The sequence below is a fragment of the Triturus cristatus genome, chromosome 4_2, assembly GCF_964204655.1.
Source record: "Triturus cristatus chromosome 4_2, aTriCri1.1, whole genome shotgun sequence".
Lineage (NCBI taxonomy): Eukaryota > Metazoa > Chordata > Amphibia > Caudata > Salamandridae > Triturus > Triturus cristatus.
In genome coordinates this window covers 731,835,689-731,849,398 of record NC_140586.1, presented here as the reverse complement: position 1 = coordinate 731,849,398, position 13,710 = coordinate 731,835,689, and the positions used below count along the sequence as shown (strand labels likewise).

The 13,710-nt window shown below is 43.3% G+C and overlaps 1 protein-coding gene across 1 annotated transcript in view; it reads left to right on the top strand.

Moving 5' to 3' along the window:
- The window catches only part of ZFYVE9 (zinc finger FYVE-type containing 9), a 565,807-nt gene that overhangs the window by 485,763 nt on the left and 66,334 nt on the right, over positions 1 to 13,710 (top strand). Inside the window, exon 13 of the mRNA XM_085602620.1 lies at positions 9,037 to 9,141. Coding sequence (XP_085458746.1) covers positions 9,037 to 9,141 — 105 coding nt within the window. The remainder of the gene's footprint in view (positions 1 to 9,036; positions 9,142 to 13,710) is intronic.

Sequence of the window (13,710 nt, the reverse complement as noted above, 5' to 3'; positions counted from 1 at the left end):
TGATGTGGACCCGGAGCCAGACCAATGTCGCCCGGCTCTGACACCGAGCAGGGTTTTTGTGCCCCTGTTAACTCCTGGGGTCCCTTTTTAGCTAGATTGGCACTGAGGATGAGGATTGGGAGGGGTCAGGTGACCCTCTCAGAATCTGAGCAGGACTGGAGAGAGGAACTGGGGGATGCCAGTGGTCTAGACACCTCCCCTGACCTTGGCATGTTGTCTCCTCCTACGGTGGCTACGGAGGAGGGAGCGTCATACGCAGTGGTGTTGCGTAGGGCGTCCGAGGCTCTCAACCTCGAGTTTCCTACGGTGGCGGTCAGGACTAACCTCCTGACAGAGATGTGTCAGCCGGCAGCGAGCTCTTCGGAGCGCCTGCTGCCATTTAATGAGGCCCTTACCGACGTCCTTTTAGGCTCCTGGTCCAGGCCCAACACGGGGGCTCCCGTGGATAGGATGATTGCCCCGACGCCACCGCCAGGCTGCGGGCGACCCCACTTTCCTCTCCCAACACCCCACCCCAGAGAGCTTGGTGGTCCTAGCCTCCACTTCCAAGAGCGCCTTCCATTCCGCTCCACCGGAGAGGGAATCCAAGAAGCTGGATCATCTTGGAAAGAAGATTTTTTTCTTCTGCCAGGTTGGGACTGCGGTCGGTAAACACCTTATATCTATTGGGCCGTTATTCCCACTCTGTGTGGGATACGGTGGTGCAGGTTCTGCCTCAGTGTCCGGTGGAGGCCCGGACAGTGCTTTCTCAGGCTGTTACCACCGGGAAAGATGCGGCGAAGTTTGCCATCCGTTGTGGGCTGGATACCGTCGACTCCCTGAGCAGGATGGTTTCCACGTCAGTAGCCCTTCGTCTCTACGCCAGGATGAGACGACTGGCTTTTCGGGGTTGTCCAGAATACCCTTATGGACATGCCTTTTGATGGCCGTCTCCTTTTTGGTGACAAAGCGGACAACGCTCTAGAGCGTTTCAAGGACTCCTGGGCTCCGGCCAAGTCCATGGGCCTCTCCAGCCGCCCTGCGCAGTCTGCTTTTCGCCCCTTTCGTCGCTACCGAAGGGGTGCCCCAATACATGCCGCCCGAGCCACAGGCTGCAGCAAGTTCCCCAACCTTTGCGCGGCCGGGGCCGTGGGAACCACCACTGTGGTTCAGGGGGCCAGCGGGAGGGCCAGTCCACCAACCCCCCCTCTGCTGTAGCCTCCAAACCTTCCTAGTCCGACCTTTCAGGCCCATCAAACGCCAATGGGCGGCAATATCTGCCATCACGTTGGACAGGTGGGTTTTGCAGATAGTCCGAAGGGGCTACTCCCTCCCCTTCGAGGCTACCTCTCCCACCATGCCACCTCAATACCACTGCATGTCGGAGGATCACCTGCGCCTTCTCCAACAGAAGGACGCTTAAAACTGCATTCCTGGTAGCCATCACATCTGCCAGAAGAGTGAGTGAGCTCCAAGCTCTTTCATCCAAGCCTCCTTTCCTGTCAGTCCATCCAGACAAGGTAGTTCTCAGAACCCCTCCATCCTTCCTGCCTAAGGTTGTCACTGCCTTTCACATCGGGCAGACCATCACTTTGCCCACCTTCTTTCCGCCTCTGCATTCTTCGAAAGAGGAAGAGAGGCTCCACCGTCTGGACCAGCTCTTTGTTGGCTACGTGGGTGCCAAGAAAGGTTGGGTCGTACACAAGCAGACTACCTCCAGATGGGTCATTTTGTGTATAAAAGCCTGCTATTCTCTGTCAAAGAAGGAGCCTCCAGTGGGGCTGCGCGCCCATTCCACCAGGGCGACGGCAGCAACTACTGCTTTGGGATGAGGCGTTCCTTTGAATGACATCTGTCAAGCAGATACGTGGGCTTCGTTGCACACATTTATGAAACACTACTTCCTTGACAGTCAAGTCCGGAGAGACTGCTTCTTTGGCCGTTCTGTTCTCCAGGACTTTCTGGTGTGATCTTGGTTTGCAGACCCACCTCCGGGGTTGGTGTTGCTGGGGTATCTATTCTAAGGTAAGGAATCTATAACTAACATGTTTCTTTCTAGATGAACAAGTTACTTACCTTCGGTAACGATATATCTGTAAGAAACATAAATTAGTTCCTAGATTCCTTACTGCCCCACCCATCCTCCCAGTTCTGCGAACTAATTTCTATAACCTTTCAGGGCCCTAGGTATGTGCACCAGTGGTCAGTGTCTTGCATGGCTCTGCGTTTCTGGTGCGGAAAGTCGTTAAAGAACTCACGTCAGCGAGCGAGGGCGGTATTTTAGTAACTCCCGCGACTTCATTCCGGCGACCATGACGCCAACGACGGATGCGGAGCAGACCAACACCACCTTTCGACGCGCAGAGGTACTGCTGACAAAAACTTTCCAGATCCAGTCTAACGCCTGGGGGTAATTCTAAGGTAAGGAATCTATAACTAACCTATGTTTCTTACAGATACATCGTTACCGAAGTTAAGTAACTTGTTCTTTTGGAACAATCACATTTTTTAAAGTGAAACTTAATATGATTTAGCAAATGCTTACAAAAGTACAAAAGTTGCAAGCATAGCACCCATCACTCATGTTGAATCGCAGGACCTAGAAGCTAAGTTCCGGCCCGACGAAAGGCTTTAGTTTCAGTTGATTTGAAGACGCTGACCTTCATGGCCTTGTGAGGCGCCCTGTTTTTGAACAATTTAAAAAATGCCAGCATGCCTTTTCAATGCATTTATTTATGCCTTTTTATATAGCGCGAACTTTACCTAAAGGTGTCCGAGTGCTTTACAATAGAACCAGTTACGTTACATAAGGACTTCAGAGTACATGAATTACATACAAGACACAAACATATAAACTCTAAACTCACATAAGAATGGTGGTAAGTACACAAATCTACTACAGATTCTAGTGGTTAGAGTTAAATATATACAAGTACAAGGTACCCTGGAAAGTGCAGCAAAGCCAAACAAATCACCAACTGTGCGCTATAAAAATACCAATAATTATACAACGTAACCATAACTGAAGAGTGGCTAACAGCACTTACTATCTATTTACTCAAACTATAAAGGGACAATTGAAACAAGTGGTCAGAAACGCATGTTACTAGGGAGAGAGAGACCTAGAACACACAAATAACACGATGCCACCTCTATAAGCCTCTGTATGTACACCCTATGCCCTGCAGATCTATGCTGAAGCGGAGCAGAGAGAAGCTGGGCTGGGCCGGGGAGCACCCCCCACCCCTGCCTCCCTAACTCCGAAACATAAACATACTAAGTGCCTGCTTCATCATATCCCCTAAAGTCAACATGGCACCCGAGAGAACACCAGTGCCTGGAGCAGGGTGGGTCAAGCCTTCTGATGAGCGGCTCAAGAGAAACATAAACATACCAAGTGCCTGCTTCATGATATCCCCTTGCGTCAATATGGCACCCGAGATAGCACCAGTGCCTGGAGCAGGGTGGAGCAAGCCTTCTGATCGGCGGGCCAAGGCCTGCATGACAAGCAGCCTCGAGATGTATTTATTATTTATTGGTGCGTTTTTATATAGCGTGATATTCGATATAGAATGGACCTTAACAGTGAACTGTATCCAGTGTCACTTAGGGTAGTTCTTTGTCAGTGCCAAACTTTACAGACCTGAAACGATTTGGCTAACTTTGATTGTTTTAAAAACACGTCAAAAAAGCAGGCATGGCTTACTTATTTTAGTGACTGTGCTCAGCAGAGACAACCGAAGTAAAAGGGACAGTGGCCATGGGAGATTACAAATTAAGACAAGGAAATACTAAGGAGGGATTAACAAGCCTATTTACGAATCAGAAGCAAGCATTTAGGAAGGATAGTGACACAAGTCAGTGGCAAATATGGGCGGAGAGTGGCAGGGGCTTCTATTCCCTACTCCACTACAACAAGTCTCGCAGAGCAGTGCATACGCACTAACTCTAGGCTCTACCTAAAAAGCACTGAAAGGCCACATTGCCTCTCAACTTAGTCGAGCAGGGAACTCTTCCTAAGTACTCTACAAAGTTCCCAAATCTTTTACTAACCCCATCGCCAGCACTGACGTTACTCTCCCTTTTCAAGATTTATGTGACGCTATCGCAAACCACTTTGAAGAAACAAATAAATTTGATGTATGATGCATTTCCTGGCGCCAGTGATATCTCATAGAACTAACCATCCTCCCTCCACTGAATAAGGATAATGTCCATCTTTTAGAAAATTACACTCTTCTTCAGGTGAACACTGTGGAAGGAATGCTGAAATCGGCTAAATCAGGGTCGCCTCTTGATATTGTGCCAGCCAAGATTTTCTCGCTGCTATCCACTCAGCCTCCCCATCCATCTACCCGAAATTAAATCCATCTTTGAGGGAAGGCCAACTTTCACCAGAGTGGAAGGAGACTCAGATAATCCCTATCCGTAAGAAGGCGAATCTCCCTGCATCTAATCTAACGATCGCCCTATCTCCCATCTTCATCTGATGAGCAAATTATTAGAAGGTTATATTAACAAAAAAAAACTCAGAATACATAGTCAATTGGTTTCCTGGACCCTTCACAGTCTGGTTTTAGACCCATGTACAGCACTGAATCAGTACTGATAGCGGTTACTCCTAGCACACTGCCCCTTCACTGTCAAACACTTTACAAAGCTCCCCTAAAAGGGCACTTTTTTACCATTGCAATTCTTTACTTAAAATAAAAAAAGTCATAATTGTTACACTTCATAGTTTTAAGCAACACTGTAGACTGCCCTATCCTCCAACACTCCAAAAACAACAGGGTCCTCGTTCACTCACACACCTATTTGCTTTTCTTTCTTCCAGACATACACACTATTATAAACATGCACTTCACGTTTCAAAATACACATTTATCACATATAACTGCATATAAACTGTATTTATATCCCTTACTTGCAAATTTGCCTCATCAAACTTTGCTCTTTTACGAACATACTCTTCTTTTTACTCTTCCCCCCCACACACACACTCAGGTTTTTCAACCACAACAATTTGAATAGTTTACCATTTTTTGCCCCACGAAAAAAGAGCTGCAGATCCCAATGCTGTAACTCTCAACCCCGCTCCATTCCCTTGTGCCTTGACACCCCCGTCATGCCTTATAGCTATCTACATACATGTTTTCCTACTGCCTTCTTTGCGTCCATTTGTTTGCATTCGAACAATACATTTGACCCCAAGACCCAAGCCCTTTTTCTTCCTTTACAACTTTAAATGCACCCCTGTGTGCTACCACTTATTTATTTTTTGCAGTTTGCACATACAACTACCCTTATTCATTAGAAATACTACACTCGGGTACAACTCCATATACATAACACTTGCTCACCCACTAAAGTAATTTCTCATTTTTGCACAAAACACTGTAGCCACAGCTATACACTTGAAAAGCATGCTACTGTTGATTGCCTCACAAAATCACTTTTCACATTTTCCAAGGCTTTGCATACGCCGCACATACTGTCCCCCCCCACCCAAACACCTCTCTATCTTAACGACATTAGCACTTAGTTCTATTATTCCTTTCGAGATATTTTGTTGCAACTCCATTCATATGCAATCTTCCTTTAACCTGCCGCTTCCATATTCAGAAATCCCCAAATATGTTACATTAAGTGCCCTTCTGTCCACATCTTCTTCTTTCCTCACTTCAGTCTTCTACTGACAAACCTTTCATATTCCAAAACAATATGATCATCAAAGGGGTGATCTTCCAACTCAGCATAAAACAAACTCCAACCACACAGCAAAGCTAACCTTCTCTCTGTTTTTGTGCAACTGGATAACTAAAACCTACTCATAAAAATCAAACGTTGCCACAAAAATTCATGTTAAATGACACTTAATGTGACATGTTACAGAATGGAACACTGATATCCCTCAGTTACCTAAAGTGCGCAGAAGAAGGCCTAGTGAAATGCAAAACTCACAGAAAAATGAAAAAAAGTGTGCATTCGGGCTGTAGAAATACACTTAGTAAAGACAAAACACACACAGAAATACCTAGCATACTGTCAAAAGGTCGTAACCTAAACACAGACAATTATAGTCCAATAACTATATCTCCTTCTAGGGTAAACTTCCACTCATAGAGAATACTAAAAGTGCTTACTAGTGTGCTGGATTATAGAGGTGTCTAAAAAGTCCGAACAAAGCAGAAATGGCTTAATAAAAGTGGGCTTAATATGTGCCTGCAGTGTTTGGCTTGCTTAGCTGCAGAACTGCTGCTTCAAAAAGGAGAGTACCTAAGTAAGAGTAAAATAGTATTTTAAGAGTAGATACCATCACATCATAGCAGTAAGTTGTAATATTATCAAGGGAACATCCTTAATAAAAACAGCAGTAGCCTAGTTAATGAATGAGTGAAAGAAGCCACTTATAACCGCTACTTCCAAGGAAGTGTCCTGACGCTTTAAAGAAAATCTAAAATAGACAGTTGTTCCACCCCCATGGCCTATTCAACAATGGAACTGATAGAATATTGTTTAGGGAGAGACAACTAGAACTATGAAAGCGGCGATGGAGCTCCCTCTTAAACCTTTATTTAGCCATTATAGGAAAGAAAAATGTGTTACGGTGTTGCCTAAAAGTGAGAAGGTTCAATTGAGTATGAATGGCTTGTGATAGAGAATTCCACACCGTCGCCACAGCTACAACCAGAGATCAACCCCCTTGTCTGTCTTTTTGGTTATGGGAAACACGTTGAAAGATCATGTTAGATCTTGGGTCTCAAGAAGGTCCATACCAGGAATAAAGTGAAGTCCTACAAGTGGCATGACGTGCATGAGTATAAGTGGTATGACTTAAATTAAATTAGAAGTTCGATATTAATTTTCTGGTGTGCTACTGGAAAGGCATATTTACCTTGGTCTTTTCTACATGTTACATGTAATTATTTCACAGTTGTCAGTGAATGACAATCGTTTCTAGAAAGTCTGCCGGTTGCCTAATGCACACCTTCCTAATGGCTTTCCTTAAAAATTAAAACACCAAAACGGCTCCAGGGCTTATATCACTAACTAAAATATTCTGCACATTATTTGAACCTCCAAAGCTCACGCTTTCAGTATACAAGGAATGGATAGTTCAACATAGCCACTACGCTGCCATAAACACAGTTATATTCAAAATGTACAAATCCTCTTTCCTTATGACTTCCCTTGAATGCAAACCAGCACCTATATCACAAAACAATCAGTTAATCTCGTTAAAAATAATTGAAACCTATGTAAAGAATTTCTAACTTTACAATTTTATATTTGTAGGCAAAATATACAATAAATCAAGCCAATAATTATTACCATGCCCCACAGCTAAAAGCCCATATCATATCACAGTAAGCAATCAATTTACTATATCTTTAAATGTTACCTTTACATCATTAGAGGCCTTAAAAGTTCCATACAAATAAGCACGGGCACGTCTCTTCTAAAATGTGACGGGCATGTATGCAAATTAAAACGTTACAATAAAAAACATACAATACTAACTTCACTTAAGAAATATAGCAGTGATACGTGTAATACTACTATGGGTCTGTACTCACCACTTTCCGAATACGATAACTTACAAACACTGCAAATTTACACATGCACTAAACTTTTTCAAAACAATGAAACAAATGCTCAAACAAAATTAAAAAGAAATTATTAAACATTCATTCCACTAAGCGAGTGGAGGCATGCACTAAACACATAATATTTCTACTATCACTACTAACACTGCCCTTACCCTTCTACGGGATTCCATAAAATATATACATACCAATCACCTGTATATTGCCATTTTTATTTGTCCCCTACCAAACAGCACACGCGGTCTACTTGTAAACACCTATTATCTTATGCTAGGCTTACAGACCGTGGCCTGTAACCATAACTGCCAAGTTTCCCCAAGTCTACATGTCACTAGTTATTCAGTCCCAAGTTCTACTTAGTTTGTAAAACCTGTACTCCTAGTTTTAAATTACGTTATATAAGACTACAAGTTACAAAAATCCAAAACAAGCCAGGAGTGGCCTAACTGTATACGCATAAACCTACAATACTTTGCCCCTTTGCTTTACTTAACACTGGTTAACTTTATTATTACTTTCATTTCCTTCCTTCTCATCTAATGACTTACCTTCCTCTTTTTCTGCTTATCCCTCCACTAAAGCAAAACCCTATTTATAGTTAGTCATCATTCCCATCTGCTGCCTGCTCTGGTTTCCAGTTGTAGAAATTGCAGACTTGACAGTTCAGACATAATGTGAACAGGTACATGTAACTTTGCGAAGTCGTGCCTGTGAATGTTTGCGTATCGAAGCGTGCCCTGCGTGAATCCAGAAAGGTCTGCTTGCTTGCTTCCGAAGCATCTGCAAGCTTGACTAGGGTTATGCGAACAGAGTTTGGCAAGAGGGCAGGAAGATGCATTCACTCCCTCTCTGACAAGAGCTGAGAACATCCAGTGTGAGGAGAACGGGTGGAGTGTGAGGAGAACCATGTTCTTATACAAAGCTCTCTGTTGGAATACAGTTATTCAGTCCTCCGTATCCAAAGTTAAACACCGTAACATAATTGGAGATTTTTTCACCTCACAGCATAAGAGCAGCAAACATAGAGGTAGAGTTTGGCCAACAGGTGGTTGTTGAATTACAGGGTTGGGGTGTGTTGTTTGCTGATATGAATTGCATTGTTCTGCATTGTGCCCTGTAGTTTAACACATCCTTGTCATTCCTGCTGTGAAAAAGCATTAATGGAAGAGTGTCTTAATACCAACCATCGACCGGACCTTAGTACAGATTCTTTTTCATGTTTACATTTCCAACTCTCTTTTTCAGGACTCGGTTTCCCATGATTCTAATGCCCCCTTTGTCCTTGAACATGCCATGGATGACTCGGTATCACCTCGCTTCTGATTGTACAGTTTTGTAGGGTTTGCTTTTGATTGTACAGTTTTGCAGGGTTTGCTTGTGTATTGATGAATAACCAGCCCTTTCACACTAACCCAGACTATTTTTACTTTTTCTTTATCCTGCCAACAAGGACTTCAGAAATTACCAGTATACACTGACAGTGGTGCAAGGTTTGGTGGTTGACATGGAAGTCCGAAAAACTTGCATCAAAATTCCCAGCAACAGATACAATGAGGTGCAGTATGCCTACCTTCCTAAGTACAATGTCAGCGTGCTGCAGACATTAATTGTTCAGGTCTTGTGGTTGCTTTTAGCAGACATTTGTCTTTTCTGCACTGGATAGTATTTCAGGCTGCATGTCAATCAAACTCCATTAGGGACGATGAGAGACACAGGAGCACGTACATGTGTTGTGAGCAGACGCATTAATGAAGGCACAAGTTGGAAATTTGAATTCGTGACACATGTTGGCTTTATGGTGTGTTCTAAGAAAATTACCCTGGAATAGATCGGTAATTTGAAAAGCTAATTGTGTTTTGTTCAGACGCATTATGGCCAGGGACTGCTTCAGCATGTGTTACCAGCTGAGCACATCACAAATCAAAGGGAGAGTGTATAGCGCTGACGTCACGTCATTTCAGTGTTCCCTTGAGTACAAAAAGGTTTTGCTTGATTGTCCGAACCGCCGTTCTAGTTGAGTTCGTTAGGTAAGGCGCCATTAATCCACGTCGCAAACTCTCACAGCAAATGGATTCCACAAAAGTGAAACGGGGCGCCATGTTGTGACCGTCAGAAATGAAGTGGGCACCTGAGGGGTGATTGGGCTCAGAATAGACAGGGCCGTCCTCCGGCGGCAATAAAGACGCCATACATTTTCAGTCGTCGTCCCCCCACCCCCCCAGCGCAAAACCGATGATGTAATATTGTCTACAACATGGAGTCCATTTCAAAACAATCCCCTTCTCCACTCCTTAATTCCAATTCCTGTCAATTACCTCCCGCATTTGCTGGCAGATATCTGCTTATTTGAAGCAAGGCAGAGAACATGATTTAGTTTTCATTGTTTATAATGTCTGCAAATAATCGGCTTAGCTGCAAACTCAAGTAACTGTCTCCTTCACTAAAGTTTCTTATTTTTCAGAGCAGGTCACTGCGTGGGAATAGAATTACAGAAGAAAGCAAACTTTATTTCCCAGGTTTTATGCTTCTTTTTGATCGGTTTACTGACTAATAATAAAATCCTATTCGTGATGCTAGTGACTTTGTCAGTAGGTGATTGTTTCTTGGGCAGGCCTTTGGGCATCAGAGGAAAGAGGTGACATTTGAGAGAAGAGACTGTGAATTCGAACACAACGATAAGCACTGTCTACTTGGAATTATTATGAGGTGGAGGAGGAAAGAGGGGGATAGAAAGAACTGTCAAATTTCCCTTCTTGACAAGTTTAAGAGACGGTTCTAAGTTACTGTACGGGCGGTGGGGGGGGGGGGGAGGGGGGGGGGGGGGCAAAGGCCTGACTTTGTAACTACTTAGATCTATGTCTCTCTACAGCCCAATCCGATCGGCCCCAGATTTCTCCATGAGGGGTGTCTGCACAAATGGGTCAACCCCAAAAACCGATCCTACCCTTTGACTGACCCAGAGTATTCCAAGGTGTCAGCCATTCATAATTATTTCACAGTTGTCAGTGAACTTTCTAGAAAGTCTGCCGCTTGCCTCAATGAAAACTCAACATTTATAGTTTTCGGAACTGACCCTGCTTTCTCATCGTTCAAGCCTCGTCCTGCAGACGGTTGTGCACAAAATATATCGCATCTGTTATTCAGCGCCTTGAGACCCATGGGTGATAAGTGCGTTTTACAAATACACGCGTTATGTTATGGTGTAATGTTTGTTTTGATGTATAATGCGTGACGTCAAATAGTGGGGTCTGTGATGGCAGTAATGCACTCCTATAGTGCACTAAGCAGCCCCTGAGATAGTCAGGAAAAAATATTACAGTGGTTAAGTTACAGTTAGAGATCTACCTTGCTGTTTTTTTTTCTTCATTTTATTTTAGTTTTATGTTGTGGTTTATTTCATAAATGAAATGACAATAAAGAATCCGAAATATCAATTTGAAGAACCAGCAAGGTGGGAACCAGGGTGACAGAGGAGAGGTGCTGAAGGGGGAATATGTATCAGTCCATTGGTCTGCTTGGGAATTACGGGGGGATTGGCAAGGGGTAGAATGCTGGAGGGTGAGCATGGGAGTGCTTGTTTTTCCTTGTGGTTGTTATTCTCTGGTAGTAGATGCAGTTTGCAAAGACCAGCAAGAAAGAGTTACAGCCATAACTCCTTCCTGGAATGGGTGCTCCCAAGAACCAAAGGGTCCAGCTATTATACATGTAGGAATGAGGCGGCACACTTTGAGGTTGGAAAATGTAGATTTAATCCACAGCGAAAACAGCTTAATAACCACCATAAAGAGATGACTGGTTAGAACAACTGTCGCCTATAGAATAAACAATCACCCCCAACGTTCTTTATGACAGATAGAACACTACACACCTTTCCCCTTAACAAAAAAACCACACTCAATTTGTTTTTTTATAAATACATAAGAATAAAACATAAGAGTAATATGTACACAATGCTTGATTATATAATGCATAAGGTGCCGAACATTAACATAAAATAAATCAATACTGAACAAAATCCTTCAGTTTCATGAGCAAATTTTTGATACGTGAACTTCTTCTCATTCCTCCTACATGTTGTTCACCCATAGGTTGAGTTATACTTTGTGCCACTTGATTATCTGAATTGGTGGTTGGAACAGAGTCCTGCCCAATAAAATTCTTGCCCACACTGGCATCAGACTCACTCAAAGACTGAGTGTTCAGACTGTCATACATATCATCAAAACCAGTAATCCATTCACAATCCTCATCAGACTTGCTGTGCGAAAATTCCTTTCTCGAACTTACCCTGTCGTCTGAAACTTTAGAACACTGATCATTCGGAAACCCATGTAGCTTCTCTCCAGCATGAAACTTGCAGACAGAAATAAGTCTAAACTTCCACATATTCCCACCTTCTACTCTCACTGCTTTACTAAAGACTTAAATTATTTTCACAGGATCAGACCATTTGGCTAACTTCTTGTTTAATAGTCCCCCAAATTTGACACAGACTTAATCCCCCACTTTTAATTTAGACTCATTAGACTGGTTCTTAGAATTGTCACCAACCATCTTTTCTTGGTACTTCTTAAAACGCTCCCTGACTTCAGCAAAATTCAAAACTGTATCATAGGAATTTTTCTCTTTCAACCACCAATGCATAAGTTTAGATCCAGGTCTCCTGCCTCGAAAGGAGATAATCCTGTGACAGAATTTGGTGACGTTCGATAAGTTAACAAAGTGCCAGTAAAGCTTTTCTCCACAGCATACCACTTTTAATGGCTAGCTGAATACACTCCTTAATTACTCTGTTGAAGCATTCTACTTGACCGTTAGCCTGAGGATGATAGTTAGACACCCTCTTATGTAGAACACCACATCTTTTGAGAAGCAATTCAAGTTCTTTACTTAGAAATTGTGGACCATTGTCGGAAATAAGTTCCTCCAGTAACCCTCCACGACAAAAAATATCATCAAGAAATTCAATAACCTAAGTTGACGTAATCTTTTCTACAATTTTCAACTCCGGCCATTTTGATAAATAGTCCACAAGAACTAACGCATACATATCCTTGCCCAGATGTGTACCAAAAGGACCCACAATATCAACACTCAATTTTCTCCAAGGTCCAGGAGCATATTCAGTGGGTGTAACATCAACAGTTAATGATTTAACAGACTTGTCACTCCGAGCACAAGGAGAACACTCCCGGATCCACTTGTCAACCATGCCATCAATTCCACCAGTAGAACGCTCTTATTCTTCTCTAAGTGGTGGACATTCCCATATGTCCCTCATGGGCCAAAGCACAAATTATTTCCCTTCTTTTCCGTGGAAGAACAATTTTGTCCCCCCTCATGACTATTCCCTGTAAAAACATAAGCTCCTCACTGATTTTGAAAAATGAAGCTAGTTCTCCACTCAACGTCCTCTCTTCAGGCCAACCATTGTGCAAACACTTCTGAACTTCACTCAAAATACAGTCTTCTTTCATAGCTTCTTTTAATTTCTCCTCAGAAGTGTCTTTAGTTGGATGCTCCTCCCCCAAACTTCTATTGACGTCATCCATGGTATAAGCCACGTCACATTCCTCCTTGTCCTTGAATTCGGTTACATCCACGAAAGCAGTGGTTTCCAATCTGTGCACCGAGGCACCCTGCTGCGCCATAAAATCTAGTCAGGGGTGCTGTGCAACAAGCACACAGTTTCAAAACCACACATTCCTGGTCCGCTAAATGCCTCTGCATTTTTTAATAAATTGCATTTCCAGTCGAGAGTCTACAAGTCAATTGTCATTAAATTCTTGGTTTGTGCTGCCAACTAGTGGCTGCTTTTCACATAGCAGTCTAGCAGAGAATCAGCCGTAAACGTGTAGGAAGGCAAGAAACGAGCCCCACGTTTTGGCGTGTCAAGGAGAGAAAGCGGAACAGATAAACCAAGCTGCAGGTAAGTTTTCTAGTTCATAAGGGCAACCACCCTCCTTTCCAGGGCGCACTTATTCATGAACGATTCTCCGCGTATTATTCTGGGCTAGGTTGTCCAAAGGGCTTAAAACACAGCTGCCTCCACTGGACTCTAATTCCATGCACCAAATCATCCGGAGTTGGACTATTAGTTATGCAGTATCCTTATTCTTTCCCA